Source organism: Balaenoptera borealis (assembly GCF_965194805.1).
Source record: "Balaenoptera borealis genome assembly, chromosome: 5".
Classification (NCBI taxonomy): domain Eukaryota; kingdom Metazoa; phylum Chordata; class Mammalia; order Artiodactyla; family Balaenopteridae; genus Balaenoptera; species Balaenoptera borealis.
The window spans coordinates 4,135,972-4,161,199 of record NC_138862.1 but is presented as its reverse complement, the minus strand read 5'-3'; the positions used below and the strand labels follow the sequence as shown (position 1 = coordinate 4,161,199).

General features: G+C 57.9%; 1 protein-coding gene across 3 annotated transcripts; it reads right to left on the bottom strand.

The window, feature by feature from the left end:
* Positions 1-941: 941 nt before the first annotated feature.
* On the bottom strand, positions 942-24,890 carry RIPK4 (receptor interacting serine/threonine kinase 4). Of its 3 annotated transcripts, XM_082393535.1 has the most exons (9): positions 20,985-23,525; positions 19,720-19,874; positions 15,281-15,572; positions 9,843-9,991; positions 8,216-8,265; positions 6,544-6,702; positions 5,659-5,762; positions 3,979-4,240; positions 942-2,241 (listed from the first exon to the last, which is right to left on the bottom strand). In XM_082393535.1, the coding sequence occupies exons 1-9, from the start codon at positions 21,273-21,275 to the stop codon at positions 1,082-1,084; spliced, it is 2,622 nt and encodes an 873-aa protein (XP_082249661.1). In that variant the 5' UTR covers positions 21,276-23,525; the 3' UTR covers positions 942-1,081. The 3 variants fall into 3 exon arrangements, with proteins under 3 accessions (XP_082249661.1, XP_082249662.1, XP_082249663.1); XM_082393536.1 differs by lacking the exons at positions 19,720-19,874; positions 20,985-23,525 and adding an exon at positions 24,505-24,890; XM_082393537.1 differs by lacking the exons at positions 19,720-19,874; positions 20,985-23,525 and adding an exon at positions 23,581-24,413.
* Positions 24,891-25,228: the final 338 nt, after the last annotated feature.

The following is a 25,228-nucleotide window of genomic DNA, read 5'->3' as shown; positions in this document are numbered from 1 at the left end:
CACCAGTCCAAAGGGCATGTTTGCATACAGGGTCGGGTCCTGGAGCAAACTGACTCTAATAATAATATTGGCAGGCGGGTGCATGTGGGACACAGGTGACAACGAAAGAATGGGTTTTTACATCCAAGACCGTGAGGCTGTCTCCTGGAGCCGACTCAGGGGGGTCACACCCCAAAAGCTGAGGCCCCTGCACAGAGTAGCCGTTTGTAAAGCAGGTCAGAAACCCCCTTGGAGACCCTAAAACAGCATCACTCGGCACAAACCGCCACCCTGCCAGACTGACGGCTGAAAAGAAAACGGTGAGGAAGGTGGTTCATCTAACTAGGTAACACGGTTCTGAGTCCAAAACCGAGGCTGTCAGTTAATTTTTCTTGACTTTTAGACACTTGACTCTAAAGTTCAAACATTTTCTGCAACAAGAAATGAACTAGGGCAGGGAGCACTCATGCATACGTGTGTGGCCAGCCATGAGGACTGAGTGATGGACAAATCTGGGTATGAAAGGGCTGGTAAGATGACTGTTCTTGCTTTAAAAACCAACCTACCAGTTCACACTCGTGGCGCAGAAAGCAGACTATCCAATGAGATGAAAGTTGTTAACAGATCTGAAGCGACAGCTGACACTGTTTGTCTATTGAAGATATTCTTCCGTAGAACAAGGGTTCCACGAAAGACTTCTGGAACAGGCTTCTCTGCCTGCCGCTGCAAATGGAGAGAGAAGACACCGCTCCTCCCGCACGCCCGCCTTCCCAGCCGCAGGTGGCTCCGCTCACGATGGGGGGCTCACGGCCCTGTCACCGAGGGACCGACGGCAGGAGCGAGGGGTGCAACCAAATGCCTCCGACCCACTGTCCCTCTGACACCGGGCGCACCCGTGGGCAGTGGTCGCGCACGCTCCGATCAACCGCATCGGGATGGTGGGCAGGCGACGCCCAAGCAGACACTGGAGCAAATCCGGAGTCAGCGGCCACCCGCCTCCCGACGGCCCACTCGGTCGGCATCCCGCAGGCCGCAGACGGGGCGAGCGGAGCACGCGCGGGGACCGGAACACCGCGGGGGCCCCGGCTCCGGGGGCGGCAGGCTAGGTCTTGCTCCGCCGGAGGAGCGCGGCGGAGGGGCCGGGGCCGCCCTGGAACTTGAGGCTCTGCAGGTTGACGTGGGCCCCGTGTCTGAGCAGCGCCTCCACCGTCTTGGCGTGCCGGCCCCGGGCGGCCAGGTGCAGCGCGCTGAGCCCCTGCTCGTCAGACAGGTCACGCACGTCGGCGCTGACCAGCTCCTCCACCACCTCCGAGTGCCCGCCGGCGGCGGCCAGGTGCAGCGCCGTCTGGTGGCGGGGCCCCCGGGCCAGCACATCGGCCCGCTCCTCCACCAGCAGCTTGACGGTCGCCAGGTGCCCAGCGCGGGAGGCCAGGTGCAGCGCGGTGCAGCCCTCGGCCGTCACGGCCTCCCTGCGGGCGCCCCGGTGCAGGAGCAGCCTGGCGGTGCTCGTGTGCCCCGTCTCCGCAGCCACGTGCAGGGGCGTCTGCGCCAGCAGGCCGCAGACGTTGACGTCGGAGTGCAGGTCGATGAGGACGCGGGCCACGCGGTAGTGCCCGCGCTGGGCGGCCAGGTGCAGGGGCGTCCTCCCGTCCAGCGTCTGCGCGTCCACGCTCACCCCCGGCTGCTTGGCCAGCAGCTTGACGATGGGCAGGTGGCCCTGCCAGGCGGCGTAGTGCAGCGGCACCCAGGCGTCCTTCCCCGGCAGGCCCGCGTCCACGCCGCGGCGCAGCAGGATACGCACGATGCTCTCCTGGCCGTGCTGGCAGGCCACGTGCATGGGCGTCCGGCCCTCGCAGTCTGCCTCGTGCACGGAGGCGTTCTTCTCCAGCAGCAGCCGCGTGCTGCCCTCGTCCCCGTTCTGGGCCGCGAAGTGCAGGGCCGTCCACTGGTCCTCGTCCGCGGCGTTGACGCTGATCTTGCGGGCCAGCAGGAGCTCCACGACGCCGCGCACCCTCTTCTCCACGGCCAGGTGGAGCGGGGTGGAGCCCTTCCTGTTGGCGAGGTCGGGGTTGGCGTTGTTAAGCAGCAGCCACTTGACGCAGTCCTCCTGCCCGGCCTGCACGGCCAGGTGCAGCAGGCTGGCGCCCCCGTCCAGGACCAGGTCGACGTCCTGGGGCTGCAGGATCTTCATCAACCTGCTGGTGTCCCCGTTCACGATGGCATCCACGAGCTTCTTCTTCTGGACGTCGGTGGCGCCGAGATCTGCGGGGAGAGCAGGTGCAGGGGTCACGTGGGGCTGCCTCCCCAGGCCCGGCCGGTGTTTTCTACGTGGCCCCCAACTCCCCGTGGCCTCCAGGCCGCTTTTTATCTGAAATCGCTTAAGCGCTGTGCTGTCCATGCTGGTTTAGTTTAAGATCGAGTGGGGAGACCTCGGGCAGGGCAATGAATGTCTCCAAAGCGCTCTTTTGTCAACGTACAAAGTAAAAATCATTCTACCCATCCGGTAGGGTCGTGATTGGATAAAGGATGTAAAACCCAGGCCCCTGCTGGTGCTCAGAAAGGGCAGCACAGATCAGGCAGCAGCCCCCAACCCGCCGGAGAGCTGGCAGCTCCTACCCCAGGCCACCCCTCCAGGGCCCACCACCTGCTCCCAGCCCAACCTCCAAACCATGCCTCTTGTCTCAGCACCACCACGGAGGATGCTTTCTAGAATAATCCTTAAAGGACTGAGTCTCCCATCTTAGAAGGACTGTTATTCGCGATGTAAAGGTTAGATTTAACATAAAAATCCTATTACATTGTCGAGTTCCGATTTAAATGAAACAAGACGCCCTCACGTGAAACATTTTCAAGGGGCCCTGCGTAGGAGGAGGGGGCGTAGGGTGTATTAAGAAAACGGAATCAGCCCAATGGGGACTTAGTGGTTTAACGCTGGCTTCTGAGATGGGCCAGTGACTGATCCTCTCTAAGCATGAAGATGTCACTTGAGGGCATCAGGCCCCGAGAGAAAGTTCTACATCTCTCTCCGTGGGAGGCGGGTGCTTCTTTCTTTTCAGCCTCATCGCCGGCTGCTAAGCTCCAGCCCAGCCAGGCCTTCCCCACCTCTGCGGCTCTGTAAGGAGTTTCCTCAACCCTAAGTGCCCCCTTTCATCCCAAATATTCCACTCTAAAAGTTCCAGGAGGTCCACGGCATCTAGGAAAAGTCCTCATTCCAGGAGGAACTCCCCGATTCCCCAGGAAAAACAAGCTCCCCTTCCTCCTGGGGTCTGCACCCTTCCCACGCCCCTCTGGCCACCCCTGCACTGTAGCCCTGAGCACGAGCATGCATATTTTCCTCATGGAAAGGAAACCTCACCCGTCATCCTCACAGGCAGCAACAAGGGGGCTGCAGCGGGCACCAGCCCCCCACCCGAGGGCCAGCACCTGGGACAGGGCAAGGGCAGGGGAAAGCACCTTCTAGACAGAAAACCCAAGGTATATAAACAGGACCAGGGAGTTACAACCCCCAAGGACAGCTCGCCCATCAACATGCACGGCTACGGTAAATGGGAGCCCACGAATAAGAAAGAAGGGGGCTGTTTTCCCAGCACCGTCTGGGAAAGGGGGTACAGGGCTGACGTTACACGAGAGAGAGGTCTCCAGGGAGAGGGGTTCCATACATCCACTGGGCTCCCTGATGCAACTCGAGTCCTTCAACCTGCAAGCCGGAGGTCAGCCCCTGCACGCCGTGTTGGCACGGGCGAGACCCTCCCGCACAGCCAGGGCTGTGACTCACCCCTCTTACACCTAAGTGACACCCGCTCGGCCCACGTGCATCTCTGCATTTGCACTGACGCCCAAACCCAATCAGTGAAGGGCTGCAGAAAACACAGGAGAGCTACTGTGAGGTCAGGAAGCCGGACGCCTGATCCTTTTCAGCAGCTCACACTCTGCCCGGCCCCCTGGCCCCCCGGCCCCCCGTTAAGCTCATTATTTCCCAGGGACGGGTCCTCCACTCACCGCCCGCTGAAGGCTCCCGCTCGAAAGACAAGGACAGCGACCCTCTGGAGGAGAAGGCAGAATCCACCGAGGACACCCCGGAGAGCCTCTTGCCGCTGCTCGCCGACGGAAGTCTGGATTCGGAGGAGCTGCGGCTGAGCTCTTCCGGGCCCTCGAGGGTCTGGGAGATGCCCGAGTCTAGCTGGGACAGCAGCTCGGAGAGGCTGTAGTCGTTGTCAAAGGTCGGGGCAGAGGCTCGCTTGAGCGGGGTGGCCACGGGCGCCTGCAGAGACAGCAGACGGAGGGGCTGAGGCTCCGTGCGGGACCTGACGGGGCGGGCGGAGGAGGTGGGCAACACGTGGGTCCCCCGTGAGCCATGCAGGGAACTTAACTCCCGTTACCATGGTTCTAGGGGGCCCAGAGACCCTGCGCTGGGTCCACCCGGCGGGAGGACATGGTAAGAAAAGACGACGACGGGGACGGAACACCCGTCACCATGTGGGGCCCCGTCTGCGCAGTGACGTGGCCCCGAGTTATCCGGACGAGATGTGAATAAGCTGCAGGAGGTGAAGCCTGTGTGCTGGCCGTGTTCACCCAGGACAGGTCAGCGCTGATACGAAACGGAGGAAGGAGATGGGACGGGGTCCTAACAACCTGCCACCCTCCCCGGAGCTGTGCGAGTCTAGCTGGGGGGTCGCATGTGTACAAGCGTGGGGGGCAGGGGCCGAGCTACAGGGACAGCACGGCACTCCAACCCAACCCACCCTAACGGGCCCTTCCGAGGGCACTCTCCTGCCCGGCCGCGAGAAAGGCAGCTGGTGGTGAGGAGTTAGAATCTGCAGGTGACACGTGATCCTTCCCGGTTCCCGCCCACTTGTCCCCAAATCCTCCCTCTCCTCGGGAACTGCTAAGCTGCTCCGACCCAGTGGCCTGGTGCACTGAGTCACACCCATGCGCTGCGCCTTTCTTCCCCTCTTGGCCGGAGGGAGGGGGGACCAGGTCGCCTTCCCTGCCCCTTTGCCCTCTGACCTCATGCACACGCCCCTTCCTGCTCAGACAGTAGACACACCATAATTGCTTACTTATCTCCCGGCCTTACAGCACAGCCTGGGACGATAACACCAGATAACACCCAAGAAAGTCAGTTTAGCACGCTCCACTTTACAAGTGGTGAAGGTATTTATTTAGTGAGCATAGTTAGAATTTATCACATCTTACCTAACCTGTGTGGCACTCATAAAACAAAATGTTTACAGGCAGTTAGAAAGTGGCCAGATCCCCAACCTCGAGGTGCAAAAAGACAGCCAGACCCCCGAGCCCAGACCCCCACCCCAATCTGGCCTAGCAGGGGCCTTCAGCTCCCCTGCTTCAAAGAGCATCCAGCCGACAGCTACTTAACGTCAAGCGTGGGCCCACTCTGCCCTTTCCTAACCACAGACAGGCGATGGGGACGGGTCACTGTCAGGCAGGAAATCAGTCTGAGGCCAGCGCGCCATGGACCTGCCCCTTGCAGGCTTCCGAGGCCAGCTCACCAAGGCAGCAAGCTCGAGGCCGACCAGCTAGGGACAGGGGCAGGGGGACGGCCCAAGCCTCAGAACAGGGGGCGAGTGGTCCAGGCTGGCAGGGCATTTGCAGAAAAGAGAGACTCAACCCCCGAAGCCAAGTTAGGGGAAACCAGGCCCCCGGGAGGGTCCCCATTACCTCGGCCTCGGCCTCAGGGGGGTTTCTCACATCTGGGTCTTGAGTCGTCTCTTTCACCTCATCATCAGGTTTTTCACACAGGTCCTCGGTTTCAGAAGTGATTTCTTTTGGGGAGAAAACACAGAAGGATATACCGCCTCGACACTGACTTACACAAATGCTCTACTTCCACGTGTCACCTCGGGCTGGGACAGGGCAGGCAGCACCTGCAGCGTCCAGTCTCTTGACCGGTCAGCACTGCGGCCTCCCAGGCTGCTGGCCCCGGCCAAGCTCACGGCAACCCCGCAGGGGCCCCCATCGGCAACCACACGCAGGGTCTGGCCAGACCCCAAGCAGGAGCCACCGAGGCCCCGTTTCCCCAAGAAGCCAGGCCCGCCAGAGCGCGTACCCCGACGGCCCGGCGGCCAGCTCCTGGCGGGAGGCTCCCACTTCATTCACGCTGGTTTCCCCATAGGTTTTAAACGTCGTGATCAATTCCAACTGCGTCAGGATCACCCTCCTAGCCAAAGGACACAGCCGTTCCCCAGGGACAAGGCCCCATGAGAAATGCAAAGAGAGCCGCAGGTCAGCGGTCACATCGTCCCTAAAAGATGCATTGCTGCATCTGAGCCTGCAACACCAAGAGCAGGCTCCTGCGGGCCACAGCAGGCCACAGCCGGGGGCGGCCAGCTGGAGCTGACCACGCGGTTCCAGCCACCTCACCCCAGCCACAGGCAGGGGCCACAGGCGGGGGCCACAGGCGGGCACAGCCTGCGGGTGCCGGGCTCGCCCTGGTGCTCCTGTCTCTGGACAGCCTCCCCTGTCCTGGCCGTCGACTCTGTCACCTGGGACAGTGGCACGACCCTCAAGCAGCCAATGCTCCGGGAACCCTCTGGGGGCACTCACCTTGGAAGCTGGGCCGCTCCCGGGGGTCCCCGTGCCAGCACCTCTGCATGAGGCGCAGGAGGCTCTCGCAGGCGCGAGGCCTGGGTCTGCAGACAGGCGGCAGCTCGGGGCGGTGGCCCTTCACCACCTTCACCATGATGTGCAGGATGTTTTTCTCATCTGCAAAGGGAAGGTGCACAAGTCAGGGCAGCTCGTGGGGCTGAGGCAGGATTTCTTATCTTCGGGAGGAGTGACAACCGTGGGAAAGTTTGGGGCACGTCACCACCACCCACCCAGGAGACACTGTATTTCCTTTGCAAAGCACAGAGCATTCTTTAATCCTTAACCTTGCAGGGCACATCTGTCCTCTGTTTTCCAGGTTTTAGAAACTATCTGTGATCTACCAAATGGAATCACTGCCTTGTATCACAGAGCAGATCTTTCTGGGCATCGAACTCAAAGGAAAACCAAGTTCAAAGGAGAAAAATATCAAACGAGATAGGTTCCAAAGGGGTCCATGCCCACCAAAGGGAAGAACACTGATAAATCATGGAGTCACATCGCCCAGCCCCAAGTGGCCCAAATTGCCCTGCAGTGACGAAAAAGTCCTCCTGAATTTCTACCCCAAAGCGCAGGCCCCCGGCGGGCCAGGCAATGAGCCGGCCCGAGCGACAGGGCACCTGGCCACGCTGAAAAGAATCCAGACCACGGCCCTCCACCGAGGAGGAGACGGCAGGGAGACAGGGTAACGACGTACAGACAAAACCCTGCAAAAGACCTGGGGGCCACATGCTGACTCTGATCTGCATTCTTAGATCTTTTTGGTCAGACCAGAAAAGAGTGAGTAGCCCAGGTACTGGACTTTTCCAATAAACCAAGTCATGGTACTGAAACCTCGGGGCCGGAAATCAGCACAGTGGGTGCCTGGCAGGGGGAGGAAACCCACAGCTCTCGGGCCGGTTTGCTAACCCGGGGAGCAAACACCCAACAATTCTGGAGGCTGGTTGCCCCACAATAGGAATACACTTCACATGACCGAACTGTACACTTCAAAATGGTTCAGATGGTCATTTTTATGTGATGTGTATTTTACAATCAAAAATTAGAAAATTAAAAAAATATGTATCTGGAAATCACTACAACAGACAAACCTACAGAGACAGAAAGTAGATTAGTGGTCATCAGGGGCTGGAGTGGGCGGATGAGAGTGACTGCCTAACCAGCTCGGGGTTTCCTTTTGGGGTGATGGAATATTCTAGAACCAGACGGTGGTGACGATTGTACAGCACTGTGAATGCACTTAATGACACAATGTACAGTTTAAATGGTTAAAATGATAAATTTTATGTTATGTGTATTATATCGCACACACAAAAGAATGAGCTAGTACCTCACAAGAGTCACTGAACAGACCCCATCAGATCCGTGCCTCTCCCTGTATGTGAGCTGCACGTCAGAGCGCCTTGTCGGCATATACGAAAGCCTGCGATGAGGTGGGCCGTGGGTCTCTGTGCGGACCTGCTGGGCAGGACAAGGCAGCCCTGCTCCCCACCAGACGGCCCGCCAGCACCACGGCCCAGAGCGGCCCCGACTGTGATTCGCAGGCACTTCTGACACAGAGAAAGGACCACAGAGCACGCCCTCCACTGCTCGGGGAGAGGCAGTTGCATCACCCCTAGACACGTCCACTCACCTGCAAACGGTTTCTTCTGTGTGAGCACGCCCCAGATCACGATGGCAAAGCTGGAAGGGAAAAGGCACATCAGTGTCTGCGTGCCAGAGCCTCACGTAAAGCCAGAGGCCCCAAACACAGCAACAAGCTCGAGGAAAACCACCCCAGAGTCTTCGAGAGACTCAGAGAGAGAGAGGGGACACCAAGGTATTTTTCATGCATTTTTTTAAATGGGCAAATACTCTTATTGTGGAACAAGGCATGTGGAAAGCTCAAATGTCAGACAACAGACGAAACTCCACCAACTGAACTATGAGTGCAAACAGCAGGAGGGCTTCCTGAAAGGAACGCCACCCTGTCTCCGGACCATCAGCTCGTGGGGAGAACGGCGGGGTCCGCTTCACTCACACCATCTTCTTGCAAACACTGGGCCTCAAAATACCGACTACAGCTCTGGGCGTCTCGAGCCCACTGATGTCATCTGAGTGCATGGAAAAGATGAGGGGGCACTGGCCCTTTTTGGTTGTTAGAAATTATATATACTCGTGTGTAATATATATGTGTGTGTGTGTGTATGTATGTGTGTGTGTTACCTTTATATAATTTATATATTAATTATATATATATGATTACTCTGGATATACCCCAAAAGAGCTCAATCTGGTAAAATTTTTTAAAAAAACAGAACCAGAAGTCCAAGCATTGAGCTACCAGCCTGCACTGGGTTAAGAGCAGCTGTTTCCTGAAACGCCAAGAAGTCCCCATTGAAAATTAACTGAAATCTACAAGTTCAAAAGTTGAAACTCTCAACTCTGAAATAAACAGAGAATCTTATTCTCCCCAAACCCTCCAGGCAGGTGCCCAGCGCCCGGCGCACCACTCCCTGACAGACGTCCAGCTCAAAGCCCAGCAAAGCACATGCACCGGTGGCTACGGTCAAACCAGTCAGCCAGGACTCCAGGCGGTGTCCGTGACCCAAAGGCAGGGCTCAGGGTGACAGTCACATCGTGTGAGACAAGAACCACAGTGAGGGGCTTAAGTGCCTGCTGGCACCCGCCCTCCTGCTCTCCTTCTCCGAGAAGTCTGAGTGATTAAGACCTTTACCATATGGAAAAGGAAGGCGCCAAATGATTCACGACTGTTCTCTAGCACAGAAATCCCCGGTGCCAGTTTGTGAACAGCCTCTAGGGTGTCTGTGCTCCTGTCACGCGTAAGTGACGTTCAGAAGTGTGAGTTCTGGGCCACGGGGGACTGGATTCTGGAGCCTGAATCCACACGCAGACAGACACATAGACCACTTGGAGCAGCAGGTTCTCTCAGCAGACAAGCTATAGAGCCCGTGTTTCCTACATCCTACAAACACCAAAGCTTTCGTGGTGTGGGAGCTGCCGATCCGGTTGCATAACCGGCTCTAACTGACACCGACCATTAACGTTCTCCATCCGGGGCCAGCAGCGCTCACAGCAGAGAACTCCCGCTTGCAAGAAAGCCCTGGGGTAGCCCGTACCCTCCGCCTAAAAGCCCTTTCATTTGGACTGAACCTCTTATCTGGCGGCACCGAGGAGCCCCTGGCAAAGCCCCCCTTCAGAGCACGAGGAATCCAGGTGCAGAGCCCCTGGCGGCCTGGGGCTGCACGCCTGACACACACCTGTACACGTCGTGCTTGGTGTCGAAGAGCCGGCTCTTCTCCCGGATGCGCTCAGGAGGAAGGTAGGCGATGGTGCCGAAAAGGCCGTCCATGCTGAGGTCGTGCGAGTGGGACAGCCCGTTGCACTTGGCCAGCCCGAAGTCGGAGATCTGCAACGCAGCGGCGGGAAGGAGCTCGTCAAGCTTGGCTGGCAGCTTGCTGAGAGAGGCAGCCGGGGCTGCTGCTTTGGGACGTTTTATTAGCATGCCCTCCCCCCCGAACCCTGGCAACATCGGGAGACGGCGGAGACGGCGCGGTGCCCCGACCTGGCTGAGCAGCCACGTTCAGGAATCAGCACCACGGCTCTCACATCACCTGCGCTCCCCGGCGCAGGTGGGAAGGCCCAGCCAGCCTGGGAAGAACCAAGCCTGAAACCATTAGGAGCTTGATGGACAGGGGAAAAGATTACACTTGAAGGAAGGAATTCACTGGGAGAGGGAAGGCAAGGGAGGGGGCAGCCCTCAGAGGCAAAGCAGTTATGCAATCACACAGCTGGGCCGGCGGGCAAGCGGCAGCTGGTTCTTCAAAGGGAAATGCGCCTTCAGAAGCCCTTTAAAGGGAGCAAAACACACCCTGCCAACCTCAGCGGGGCCTTCTGTCCTCCACCTGGAACGTTCTAGGAACAGACACTCGCTGGCTCCAAACACAGCACCCAAACGACAGGTGTGACATACATCCCCTCTGCTGCAGGGCCCACCGGCCCAAGGGGCACCGGGACCCGGCAGCTCGGGCCCCATACACCTCTACCTCCGCGTCTCCTTAGGCCAAGGCGTCCTGAAGGCTCAGGGGAACCCACAAGGGGGAAGTCACTGCGGGGCGCCCGCCCTCCCCCCTGCAACCCGGGGTGTGAATCCAGAGCCCTCAGAGGTGGTGAAACGCTGTGTGGGATTAGGCCACACTCTCTGGCATTAAAGGACTCAGGATCCACGTGGGAAAACAGCCCCTTCAAAATTCTCCTCCGAGGCGCGTGGGTTTTTCTAAGCCTTCCAATTAACTCTGGGCTCCCCTCAAACACACCTCTGGAGTGAGGGGAAATGCAGCTGAGTCAGGCCCTTAGTTCTGGGCTCACCTGCCCACAAGGTGAGCCAGGGGCCTGGCGTCATCACCGCTGAGCAGGGCGAGTTTAGGACTGGGGACTCGCTCCTTCAAGGGGTCTCTGACCACATCTGCGGTGGGGGGGGGGGGGTATGGGCAGAAAGCCTGCGACACTGGACCTGGCCCCCCACTTCTGCAGTCAGGCTCTGCCCAGGGTGGGGCGTGGGTCCACACGAGTGAGGTCGGCCTGGCCATTTCGGGGTCCCCAGCAGCGGTCCGTTCTCTGACCTCCAAGAAACTTTCCACTCAGGAAAGGGAAATGCCAGTTCCCCAGAACGAACCCATCACCCCGACCCTGCAGCTCGGGACCGGGCACAGAGCAACGCAAGGTAACAGGTGGACGAGCGGGAAAGTTCCAGTACCAAACTCCCAGCAGCGTGGACGTGTCAGATTCAGGACTGCGGACGGACGGGGATGCGGGGATCCTGGCACCTGGTGCCCCACCCCCACGTTGGCAGCCTTTTCTTCTTATTTCTGCTGTTTTCAGGTACAGCCAGCTGCTTCAAGATACACACTTGATGAAAAGAAAATAAGCCTAAATTCTACGTAAAAGCTCCGGCATCAAAAGGCAAACTCAGAAATGAGAATTCTCTGATGGCCACCGACCCTCCGGCCCACGGGATTTCTCCACCCACCCTTTCTCACCTGTCCTGCCCAGGAAGGGCCTGCCTCGTCTGCCCCCGGGTTCCCGGACAGTGGGACAGTGGGACAGTGTGGCAATCCCTGAGAACAGCAAGCGCCCTATAATTTACAAACGAACCCGCACTTAGCGCCCGCCTCGGTACTGCCCGGAGCCAGTGCTCACAGGGGCCCCCGAGACATGGCCCTTCCCCTGCCAGGCCCAGCTGGATGAGACTAACAGAGACTAACAAAGGGCCGGGTCAGGGCTGTGCCACCTTGGAGTGAAAGGCCATTCTGGACCACAGAGAACAGGACCCTGGGTATCCCTCTGAATACAGCCTGGTCTGGGCAAAGTGGGCCCCAAGTATAGCTTGAGATTTTAAATCGAGTTATTCCATTACCAACTTGAAATGGGTTTACTACTGACGCTAAAATTAATATTTTAGTAGTGATATTTATCATACTTAATATTAACCTCACGTATTAATTTAATATTAAAGTGTCTTGAATACACTTTCCAAAAACAGGTGGTTGCTGTGAAATTTTCAGTTCCAATCATCCTACGTATGGACAAAAAATGTAGCCTCCAGGGACCAAGGGAAGGGGGTGGAGTGACAACTTAGGATCTTATTTCAAGATTCCAGATTAAAGTTGTATCGCTAAAAATAACCATCAACTAAAAACTGCCCAGAAACCCAGCGGCCGACCTAGAAGCTCAGATGAGGCTCCCGCTGAGCTGCTCCTGAGGATGAAAGAAACACCTCCTGTGAATATATTTTCTGCTTGTTTGGGGCTGTGCAGGGTGACTGCCCACCTGGTTAAGGAGCCACAGGGCTTCCCTGGTGGCACAGTGGTTAGGAATCTGTCTGCCAACGCAGGGGACACGGGCTCGAGCCCTGGCCCGGGAAGATCCCACATGCCGTGGAGCAACTAAGCCCGTGCGCCACAACCACTGAGCCTGCGCTCTAGAGCCCGCGCGCCACCACTACTGAGCCCGTGAGCCACAACTACTGAAGCCCGTGCGTCTAGAGCCCGTGCTCTGCATCAAGAGAAGCCACTGCAATGAGAAGTCCCCGCTCGCCACAACTAGAGAAAGCCCGTGTGCAGCAGCAATGAAGACCTAATGCAGCCATAAATCAATCTATCTATCTATCTATCTATCTATTTATTTTAAAAAAAAGGAGTCACAGAAGTGCATTCCCGACCTTGGGAAAGAGGGGCCGGTGGCCTGGCCACCTCCTCGGAGCTGCAGTGTCCCCTCCCTTCCTGTCAGTGGAGACTGCTCCCAGCCACCCCAGGTCCTTATTAACAAGCCACTTGGTCCTTTAAGGAATGTTCACCCACTTCCTAGAACTGCCACGAAGTGCCAGGCCTGCCAAGCCAGGGGTTGACAAGCGGAGGAGGAAGAAAGCGCTCAAAGCGAGGGGCCCCGGGAGCCAACGCAGAAACGACCGCAAGGACATCAGCCCCGGGCGCCAGCGAGCGGCACTCAGCGCCCTACTGGGCGAGCGCTAGGTCCTACTGTGTACCCAGCACCGGGGACCATCCCTGGATGAAGGTCAACATCCCGGCGTGGACAGGCCAGGAGGAGACTATGTACTGGCCACTCCCAGCACCCAGAGCACCAGCCCTCGCCGAGCGCGCCCACAGGCCAGGCGAGGAGCCCCCCAGCCACAGGGCCACCACCCCACCTGCCAGGGACGGAGCGCGCGAGGGCTGTGCTGCCGAGCAGGACGTCACCGCGGTCCTCAAAGGGCGGGCCTCCTGCCCCAAACATCCCACATGGCTGTTAGGAGAGCGGCCCGGACGGTGGGAAGGGAGTGAGCTGAGATACAGGCCCAGCTGGGCCAACTGCACTCCGGGACTCTGAAAGGACCACTCAAAGGGATGGGGTGCAATCAGCGGGGTCTCCCTAAGAAAGGCACGTTCTATTACAATGGCATCTCAGCATCCTTAAAGACGAGTGGAAGGTCTTCGCACACCTTGTACCCTAATCCAACTATGCCTCCTGCTTCCCCTGCCCCTAAAAACCCAGAACTCTCCGTGACTTTTCTTGGGTTGCTTCCTCCTCCTAAAGGCCCTCCTGCAGGTGCCCCCACTCCTGACTGGTCCTCTCCGAAGACCAGTCCCATCCAGTGGTGACACCCTCACCCGAGCTGGAGTTCCAGTGACTCCTCTCCCACTGCACCCCAGGGGCTGTCGGGACACCTACCGCCCGCTACCCCCTGTGCCCTCGTGCGCCACTGCGTGCCACCCGTGACGTCTGTGAGCATCTCACGTACGGCAGTGGGTCGGGTGGGAGCCCAAGGGCTCCAGGGCCGCAGAAGCTGGTTCTAACCTCTGCTCAGCCACCTACAGCTGGACAACACTGGCCCTCGATTTAACCCCTCTGAAGGGGCCACCGTCCACTCAGAACCTCCCCTGGCAGACGGGGCAGCTCCCGCAGACAGGGCCTTTGCACACAGTGGGGACCCCTCCTCACCCCCCTTTGCTTGTGCTCATTCAAGTTTGAGATCAAAGGTTTCACTCTGACTTGGTGCCCACGGACCCCATGCTCCTAGTCACAACTCTGTGACATTCGTGGGGGGCAGAGTCCACATGTGAAGCCAGCACCCCAACCGGAAGGAAACAGGACTGCAGGGGTGCTAGAACTCAGGAAGGCTGGGAACCACCCACTTGTTGTTTGTTTCCTCAATTTCCCCGCTTCACTTTAGCGGGAGGGTACTTCCAGCTTCTGATAAAATCTTATTATCGAAGGACACCGCCTTAAGGACACCTTGTCGTTAGTGTCCGACGTGGAAACCGATTCCCCCACTGGCCACAGGCTGGCTCCGCCGGAGTGCTGTGCCTGCCGCAGAGTCGGGGTGCAGGGGGGTGGGAAAGGATGCTGAGGGGCCGGAGGGGACCCCAGCCACGGCGTGTGGCCCTTCCTGATCCGCCCTCCTGAGGGACAGGGTGACCTCGGCAGGCAGGCGAGCCTAGAACCCACGTCACTGAGTGGGAAACCCACGGCTAGTGCCCCCCACGGTGCGACACGATGGCCCTCCAAGGGAGAGACATCTTCAAAGAAACACAAACCTACCACCCTAACAAGGGCCAATTCCAAGGGGACGGCACCTGATTGTAGTGATATTATCCCTCGTGCTTTTCTGCTTTATAAACTTATCAAAAAAAGAAGATCGGAACTCACAGGCCTTGAAGAAAGAGAACAGAATGCGTCCCTCCAGGGCCTCTCTCCACAACACGCCGCAGCCCCCATTTCCAAGCACCCCGAGGCTCCCATCACCCTGAGCCCGGGAACCACCAAGGGGAAACAGGCTGACCCAGCCTCACAGGGAGACGGCCGAGCCGAGGTCCGCTTTCCAATCTGATTTTGTACGATGGCCAATAAATCCACAGTCTCTTTTTCCAGGGTGCCCAGAACCTAGCGTCCTGATCCAGGATCTGGGGGAGTGACCCTTGTTCACAAGAGTCCATTTTCCAGTTACACACCTGTGGCGTTTACACCAGCCACACATGGCAAGACTGGGGATCCTGGTGCCGAGAGGGCCTCTGCTTTGCATTCTTTCCCGCAAGGGAACCACGTCCTCTTCGGCCCTCTCGCTGGCCCTGAGGGTCCAGCCCCGCGGCCCCCCACCCAGGGCATCCATCACTCCGGCCACCTGGCCCCCTCAGGTCCCTACCTTGACGTGGTAGTGGGCGTCCAGCAGGATGTTGGCGGGCTTGAGGTCCAGGTGGAGGAGAGGCGGGGACATGCAGTGCAGGAAGTTCATGCCCACGGCCGCCTCGTGGATGATGCGGAAGCGCAGGTCCCAGGGCAGCGGCTCGGAGGCCAGCAGCTTCTCCAGGGAGCCCGTCTCCATGTACTCCATGACCAGGCCCACGGGCTCCTGGCAGATGCCGTACACGGGCAGGATGTAACGGAACTTGGCCATCTCCATCTTCTTGGCTTCCTCCAAAAGTTCCATGCGCTCCCTGGAAAAGTTCAAAGACGTGAGGAATGTGGGCGCAGCGGTCACCTGGCCACAGGCACTGTGGCCAGGAGATAAGCAGCTCCACACGGCTGAGAAAATCACTAAAACGCACGTACATGTATGTACAAGTGCACGTATGTGCGCGTGCGCACGCGTACACACACACACACGGAGCTCACGTTAATGTCACACAATTAAATTCTAGGCCTTCCCACGTCTTCAGTCCATGGTTATTCAAACGCATCTACGCATCGTGGGGTTGTTGTAAGCGGGGAGGAGAGAGATCGCAATCATTATCTGAAAACCCTCAGGAAGCACTGAGCCAATGCAGGCTCTGAGCTTCAGATGAGGAGGCGGACATGGACAATCCCTTCTCTTGGGATGATGGAAGGGACGTTAAGGTTTGACCAAAAGCTTTAACGAATTATCCATCCAAAGAGCCCAGCCCCCTTCTTTGTGAAGCCCATCCCTCTAGCTGGCCCCATCATTCCTGAACCCTAACCCCGCACTGAAATTAACGGAGCGCTGGTCTAAAGCAGGGTCTGCAGACCGCTGCCCAAGAGCCACCTTCTTTTAAAACCATTATTTAAACTGTAGTAAAATGTACGTAACACACTACCTATCGCCGTAACCGTTCACAAGTGTGCAATGCACGGACATCCCATCCGTTCACGACGTTGTGCAACCAACACCACGCACTCCATCCAGAACTCTGTCATCATCCCAACAAACACTCTGCACCCACTCAACAGGAACCCTCCTTGCAGCCCCCGCTCCCAACCTCTCTTCCACTTTCCGTCTATGAATTTGCCTGCTCTAGGGATCTCACGTAAGTGGAATCCTGTAACATCCGTCCTTTAGTAACTGGCTAATTTCACTCATCATATGTTGTCCAGGTCCATCCACGCTGTAGCACACACCAAAACGTCACTCCTCTTATGGCTGAATATTATTCCATTGTATGAACATACCGCACTGTGTTTATCCGCTCCTCTGTTGATGGACAAGACACTTGGGTCGTTTTCACCTTCCGGTTACTGTGACTAATGTTGTACATTTATACACACAGGTGTTCAAGTCCCTGCTTTCAACTCTTTTGGATATGCACCGAGGCAGAGAGTTGCCTGGTCACGTGGTACCTCGGTGTTAAACCTTTTCAGCAACTGCCAAACTGCTGTCCACAGCCAGCCCCTGTTTTGTAAAGAAGCTCCGACTGGATGGCAGTCTCACCCATCCAGGTCCAGCGGGACGGAGGCTGTCTCCGCACTCGCGGCAGAGATGCGTAGCTGCAACGCAGACCCCGTGGCCTGCAGAGCCTGAAAGGTCTACTCTCTGCCCTTCACAGAAAGCCTGCAACCCCTGGTCTAAGGTCACTTCCTGGTGCAGCCTTTACAGACGAGCATCCACGGCCTTGGTCGGTGTCAGCGTGATGGGTCCAAGTCTCAGAGTGCACTCAGGAGAAGAGGCCAAATTCCACAAGGACAGGGTCTGGTCTGTTCTCAAACACGGCCACCGTAGAAAGCACCCAGGGAGCTGGCTGAAACGCAGGGCTCCGCTCCTGGAGAACGGGCTCTGGGTGGGTGCCAAGAACCTGCTTTCTAGGAAGCTCCTAAAGGAACAGTCTAGAACCACACAGCCTATGGGAGCTGGGAACTGAGGCAGGAAGCAGCCGAGGCGGCCTCAGGGACACCCCCCGCCCGAGAATGCAGATTCCCACACAAGCCCCCCAGCCCATGACCCAGGACAGCTCCGTTCCCCCCACAGGGGCTCTTCCGGAGCTTGGGTGCACCTGCCACCCCACCTGCCCAGCCTGCTGCAGAATCAGCAACTACCACAGAAAAGAGTCTTTCTTACTGATCTGACCTCCTCTCTGAGACCGCAGCTCACTCCCAGGCTTCCTTTACAGGTACGAAAACACTTCCCAGGGAGGAGGCGACCTGCAAGGAGGAACCACGCCGCACTGTTTACCAAGGTCTGCGGCACCCAGCTCTGCCTGTGGTGGGCTCAGCTGGACAGGACCACAGCGCCCCTGCCCACCCGTCCAGCCCCTGCATATGGGAGGGGAGCTCCCCATCCCGCCCTCCCCCAGGAGAACACTGGCCAAGGCGGGTGTCTCAGGGAGAGGATCCCTAGGTGCAGACCAGTGGTTCTCCCCTGGGGGCGACTTTGCCTCCAGGAGACATCGGGCACCGCGGCTGGCATCCAGCGGGTAGAGGCCAGGAGCGCCACCCTGTACCTTGCAGTGCACAGGACAGCCCCCCGGGCAAATACTTACCCAGCCCCAAATGCCAAGAGTTAAGCCTGACAACCACTGGAACAGAGCTCACGCATTTTCAGCCAAATTTAAAATAAACCACTAAAGGGACTTCCCTGGCGGTCCAGTGGTTAAGACTCCGCACTTCCACTCCAGGGGGTGCCGGTTCGATTCCTGCTTGAGGAGCTAGGATCCCTCAGGCCCATGCCGTGCGGCCAAAAAAAATTTTTGTAAATAAACCACTACAGTCTGGAATCACCCACCTAAGTACTCCCAGCAATTACTTTAATTTTAATCTGCATCCAATTAAAAATCACTTATTAACAAGTATTTACTGAGCATCCTCTACATGTTAGAACTGAGGACAAAAGAGACCCCTTCCCTGCGCCTTCAGGATATTTACCTTCTAGGGGAGAAGATGGAAAATCACCCCTAAAAAAAGAAGTGTAGTTGAAAATCCAAGTTCTTTGAAGGGGAAGTACAGGGACCTGGGGATGTTTAATAAAGGGAGTCCCTAACTCGGGTGGGCAAAGGGCAGCAGCGAGGGCTCGTAAGGTCGGTCCCATTCCTGCACCGGAGCCCCAGGCTGGGAGCAGCAGGGGCAGAGCGGCCACGAGGCACTCAGGGTGCACACCGGGGCCCTGGCTGCCAGAAGTGTAGAGAGAGGAGGCTGGTGGATGCAGGGCCCATTTTCGAGGGAGAAGCATTAAGGCCTGGTGACCGACTGGATGTGGAGAAGAGGGAGGTAGCAAGGATGACCTAGATGTCTACTGGGAATCACTGGGCGGCTCCCCATTTACGGAATCCGCAGGAGCGGGGCAGGCAGGGGGCAAGGGGATCAAGACTTTGGTTCTGAACAGGCTCAAGGAGCAAAAGAATCCCCCTGGCCTCAGGAAAGAGTGCGAGAGGTATCAGGAGTGAATCATGACGTGACTATAGAACAAAACTGAGCTTAGCATGACGTGCTCTCTTAGCACTCTGGTCAAAGAGCCAATGAATGCAAAACACGATGTCCACAAGAGCCCCCGTGGGGGTCCCCGGGCCGGGCTGAACAGTGGGTTCAGGTGCCTGGCCCAGGCCGGCCAGCGCCGGCTGCAGCCACAGTGCTTGCTGGGTTCCAGGATGACATGGAGGCAGACCCCAGCGCTGTGCCCGGTCCCGAGGGACACATGAAAAAGGAAAGGGCTGCATCAAGCAACATTTCAAAAAAAGGTAGTCATTTAAGGAGAGAAAACGGCACCCTTGGGGCCATCTCCTTTCTCCTCCCCGGGGAAGACCTCACGTCACCTACACTAACCAGTTCAACCACACTCCTAACACTCTCTCCCGAGCTGTCGCGGTGGGGATCAGTACCGCTGCCCGCTCTGTTTCCTATTTTAAGAATCAGTTTTGCAACCTGTCTGGTTCCACTGCTTTTATTCTCTTTTAAAGTGACCAGCGCGCCAGCGCTCCCCACCAGCGTGAGTCCGGCACACGGCGCCCACGCGGCCCTGGCACGGGTCCGGCCGCAGGACGGACAGAGACCTGCTTCCGCCAGGAGACCACGGGAGGGTCCCTCCAGGCCCGCAGGCTTCCAGGCACTACGGGTTCCGGAGTTACAGGCCGGCCACTCACAAGGATGGCTTTCTTCCGCTTTCAGCAGACATTCTGAGAGGCAGCCGGACCCACAGCTGCGGAGGATGTCGATTCCACTGAAGCTGAAGGTCTCGTTAAGTGAGGCTCCATTCGCCCAAAGGGCTACATAGGTCGGAGCCAGGTGACTCCTGACAGCTGAGCTCACTGGACTCAGAAGAGCCGCTGGCGGGAGAGCCCCGCCCCGGTGCACCGAGGTCAGCAGGTTCGCGGCTCTCTCCCCTGCCCCGGGCCCTCCCCACCGCACTGAGAGCCCATTTACCTTAGTTTAAAAACAGGGGGGCAAGCCACTGCAGCTGTCTGCTCCAGAAAGCTGGCCACAGCCGCAATGTTCTCAGACAGCCCGCACCCTTTCCGAATGCAATACCAGGAAGCTCGGCCCACGGACCACACATCCCAGGAGGAAGGCCAGCTATCCTGGAAGACAAGGCCTTGTTTCTAGGACAAATCACCTTCTCCGTGACAGCCCGATCAGAAATGCCTAAGAGCCGAGGACCCCGCCGTGGCTGCACCCCTGGGGTGAGGAAGGAGGTACCGGGATCACCCAGCAGGGGGTTCCAGGGGATTCCCCCCCCCCAGGGAGCCCCTCACTCAGGCCTGGGGAATGGGTTGGCCGGGCCTCCTAACCGCCCTCTTTGGTCGCGTTCAGAAGGGTTGGCACAAAAAATGTTCATCCCGTTTACATTCCAGTAACCACTGAGCCGAAATCCAAGCCTCCCCATCCTCTAGGCCTTTTTTCAGCTGCCCCCAGGATACCCCCCAGTACCCACTCCCCCCAACTCCCCACCCGGCAGCGTCAGCAATTCCACAAGCCTGGGCTGGGCCCTCTCCGGGCGCTGCTGGAGAAGACGGGAAAGTGCTTCTCACCCAGAATGAAACCACCACTGTGTCAATTATTTTTTTAAATATATTTTCCTCGAAGCGGTGTTTCCGGTTTATGCCGACGACAGCACAAAGGAACTGGAGGTGGATTACTGTGATGACTATTATCACTTTAGCACCGGAGAGATTTTCAAACCAGTCCCAGAGCCCAGGTGCGGGAGGGGGGCCGGGGGGCTTCAGGAGCCCAGCCTCCTCACGGCCGCACCACCATCATCAAATCCCATTCCACCCGGTGACGAGCGACGTTCCAGGCCACCCGAGTCCACGGACATCAGTCTTCATTAATACAACCTAAGAATGGTGACGTGCTAAAAGCGTGTCTACGATTAGGCACAATTCAGTAGGGCTGGCGTCATACTTCTCCTCTGTAATCATTCCCATCACACCTCCTTTCTCCCATTTGGGGAAGGGTTGCTAATTCCGTTTCCCAGCAGGAATGGGGAGAGCATCCCTGCCCCACCCCTCTTGGTCCGAGATGGAAAATCTAGGCATTAACAGGACCAAGTCGGGGTTCAGTTTGTTAAAGATACTTTCTCAACAGCACTTGCATCCATTCAATTTTTCTTCTCAACTGAGGCTGGCCAAAGCATACGTCCCCCACCCCAGGGAGGGCGTCGGGGTAGGGAGAGATAGGAGAAATCTCACCAGACTGATTATTTCTAAAGGACACTTTCTGGAGAAGCGGTGGGGTTCTCCTCCAGGCTCAGTCACAAATTCCAAAGACATCCAGCGGGCGAGGGAAGCTTTCTGGAGGCATGTACCTCGGAAGGGGGAGGAAACGGGCCCTGAGACAGGCCTGCTGAAAGAGGAGCAGCAGGAAACTACGGGAAGAGGGTCGGGGTAGAGGGAAGGGTGCCCGGTAACAAAGTGCTCCTCAGAGGGAGAAACCTGGGAACCACTTGTGGGAAAAGGCAGCAGGAAAAATGGTTTAATCATCCGTTACTGATGCCTCCCAGCCAGGCCTTCTCACTGCGCACCAATCCATCTATGTTCCCAGGGAGCCTGCGAGGGGTTCCCACACTGCTATTTTTAAAACTGACAAGAACCGGGCTTGTCCAATTGTCAGCTCTGTGCTTACAAACCCGGGGTTTGCTCGGGCTCGCCCTGACTAGCCGCGGCCGATCACCAGCCGCTGCCGGCGCTCAGTTATCCTGGGCTTCCTCTTAGCCAGGGGCTGGGGGCCGGAGGAACGGGCCTCCAAGGCTTAGTTCTCACCTAAAGGGGGATGCCTCCCCCGCAACTAGACTCCAGTCGAGCCTTCATGATCCCCTAATGAGGGTCAGCCAGGGTGGCTACACGTCTCCCCAAAGCTCCCAGATGTGCCCGGAAGGAGAGGGAGTGCAGATCAATGGGGTGTCCGTTGGGAACTCCCCGGGGGTGCCCCTTGGAAGCCCCTTGGCAGGTGTCTCTCTGCTCTCTGGGAACTTCAAGGGGTGTCTGGGACCGGGCAGCCCCTGACCGTCCACACCCAGAAGTACCTGCTCACATGGCCTGGGGCAGCCTGCTGCGGTCAAGGGGTGGCATGAAGACTGGGGCCAGGAGCCCCCAGCCTGCCCGGAGGGAGAAGCAGGCGATGAAAAGGAGCCTGACCCACACCTGTACCGGCGGTGGGTCCCTACGTAACCAGCGCAGGAGGCCCTGGGAAAGAACAGGTCAGGCCCTCATGGCAGGGGTGAGAGGCGCCACCCTTCAAACAGGTGAGACAAGGCTTAGCCGGGAGGGGTGCGGGGCTGAGGTCTGCACCCAGGAACCCCGGTAAAATCTTATTCCCCGCTCCAGGGAACATCTTGCAAATAGAAGGGTCAAGATGAGAGGCAGCTCATTAAAAGAGCCCCGAGGCCAACCTGCCAAACTCTGGCAGGATGGGGAGCACAGGAGCCATTTCCAGGTCTAGAGGCAACCCTGCAATGCAAGCGGTTCCTCCTGCACCACAGCGCACGTGACACAAGCGCCTAATGGGAATCTCAAACCAGAGAGAGTCAATAATTAACCTGGAAGACTCTTCTTTACAAGGAGCAGGGGTTTGACCACCCTCTCAATCAGAGAACCCAGCTCCCGCTGCTAACGCAGAACGCCGGCCTGCTCCACCCAGCCTGGCAAAGTGCAAGAGCTGAATCTCTTCCTGTTGGGCAACGCTGACCTCTACCCAGCTGTCCAGTACATGCCACCACCTGCCTATTTGGGGCAGGGCAGGAAAGCCTTCCAGGTTAAGGACAAAAAACTTTGCAACCAGGCAATGCAAGATCCTAAGTGGCCCGCCTCACGTGGAGAAACCCCACCTCCAACTGGGCCACCCAAGAAACAAGGGCCTGGTCGCTTGAAAGAACAGATCCTGAGGGTGCAGGCTGCTGAGTCAGCCTGGGGACGTGCTTGTTTACTAGGCTCTCCCGATACAAGACGCTGGTGCTAAAACCTGCGCTGATGAAGAAAACTCGGCCAGAAGACTCCAGCAGGCAAATAAATGTCCCCGAGAGCGTAAAAATACCCACACACCGACCGGCAAGAGTCGTGCCTTTCAGGCTCTAACTAGTGACTGGCATTCAAAGAGGTTTGGATTTCATCCAAATAGCCACGGCGCCCCTCCCGGCCTGAGAAGTTCCTGGGATCCGAGGGAGGCACAGCTTCACAAGCAGTTCACCTTTGCGTTAGTGATATTTGCGTGACACTCGTCACCACTCTACTGAAGTTTCCAAGAGACACTGTGCTTGAGGCTTAGAGCAAAAAGCCGCCAATAGTTCTGCTGTATAACCTCCCAGGCCAGGATGAAAACACAAAGCCACCAAGTGCACGGGGGGCTTCCTCCTGTCCGGGACCTGAGGGGGCACACGCTGCAATCCTCTGTGCACCTTAGTCCAGGGACACGCACACAGCCACCCCGGAGATAAGCATCACCACCATTCTGGGGGTGAAAAGCTGGAGTTCGGAGGCCCCAGCGCTCAAGAAGCCGAGGATTAGAAACCAGGTCTCTGAGACAGCAAAGGAGCCGCTTTTCTGAGCCTGTGTCTGTTGGGGGCTGACTGTACAGGGGGCTCTCCACACAGAACACAAGCACCACACAACTTCCACGTATAACGCAAACTTCACCAAAGGAGAGGTAATTTAAATGCGCTCAACCGAAGCTTATAAATTATTAAAATGCAACCGTAAATAGTGAACACCCCTCACCCAAAAAGAGCTACTCTTCAAGACCCTCCTCCCACCCCACCCCTAAAATTATACACACAGACCACAATCCACTGACCGAATTTAACTGGGGCAGCTCCGGTCCTTTCCAACTGTCTTCTTTAACTTGAGCACCTCTGTTACCGAGGGACAGGCAGGTGGCCTCCCAGTTTGGGGATGGGGAAACTGGGGTCCAGGAGGGCACTATGGTCCAGCCATAAGTGCAAGGCCGCTCCGCAGAGACTCGGCCTCGAAATTAAGTCAGCTAAAACGAGAGGGTACGGCCAGAGAGCGCTGAATGTTGGAACCTGGCTCCCCCCCCACCGGGCCGCCTGCCGGACCCCACGGCCAGGCCCAAGCCGGGTAACGCCGACGCTCAAGTGCCCGGGCGCCGAGGAAGCGGGCCAAGCCAAGCCAGGGCTTCCGACCGAAATAATTACCGTCTTACACCAATTTGTGCTCCAAAGTAAATTACTAAGTAAGTCGAACGGAGTCTAACTCACAAAGCCCAGATCCCCACACGGCACTTTTTCTAAGCCGGGCGCAAACCGCAGCGCCCGGGTGGGTCCTGGGCGGGCCGGACGCGCCTCCGAGGGGCGCGGGTCCAAGGCGCAAGGTGAGCCCGCGACCTTGAAATTCCGGGGCTCACCGGAAGCCAGGTAACAATGCCGGGCGCTGAACACCGTCTTAGGCAAACGCGGCTTCCCGAGGGTCCCCGTAGGAGCCGCAGCCCGGGGCAGCGGCGTAAGCGGTTAGACCCGCAGCTCGCCAAACCACCCCCAACGTCCCTCCGGCCGAGCAAAGGGCGCGGACCCCGCCGGGGGCTCACGGCCTCGCCCGGCGCTTGCTTCTCCTTCCGAGGCTGCTCCCGAGGCGACTCAGGTAGAGAGAACGGGAACGCCCGCAATCCAAGCACCCCGGCCCGGGCCCGCCGCCGCGCGCCGCCGTGAGGCCGGGCCCCGCCGCCCGCCCCGGCGCCGCCGCCCCCGCTCGGGCCGCTGACCTGTCGTCGACGTGCAGGCTCGGCGAGCACTTGATGGCGAGCCACGTCTTCCAGTGGACGTGGCGCACCTTGTACACCTGCCCGAAGCCGCCCGAGCCGACCTTCTCCCAGCCCGCGAACTCGCCCGCGTCGAACGTGCGCAGCAGCCCCAGAGCCCACGGGCTCCGGCTCTCGCCCGCCATGGCGCGCGTCTAGCCGCAGCCCCGCGCCGCCGCGGCAGCCCAGGTGCCCAGGTGCACGCCCCGCCCACTGACGTCACGTCCGCAACGCGCCCCGCCCCCCGGGCCGGGTCGCCGCAAAATGACCCAAAGACCGGTGAGGACCTGGCGCTCCCTCCCCGTGTGCTCAGCTTGAGAAGGCCCGGGCGGCTGTTGACCTGCGTGTGCGTGTGTGTGTGTTTAGATGATTGTAGAGTCATATGCAGTTGTAAAAAATAATTCACTCTGCCAAATGTTTCCCCAGTGCTATCACTTTGCAAAACTTTGCAAGAAAAGAAAAAAGTAGATACTTTGATACAATCCACCGGTCTTATTCAGATTTCCCCAATGTTATTTGTCGTTGTCAGTGAACAAGAAGTTCTATACAATGCGATCACCTGTGTAGGTTCGTGTATCTGTCACTACAGTCAGTTTATGGGACATTACATCACGCGAGAACCCCTCCCGTGGCCCTTTTATAACCGAACTCCCAAGCCCCGTCCACCACTAATCTTTCTTCTATTTCT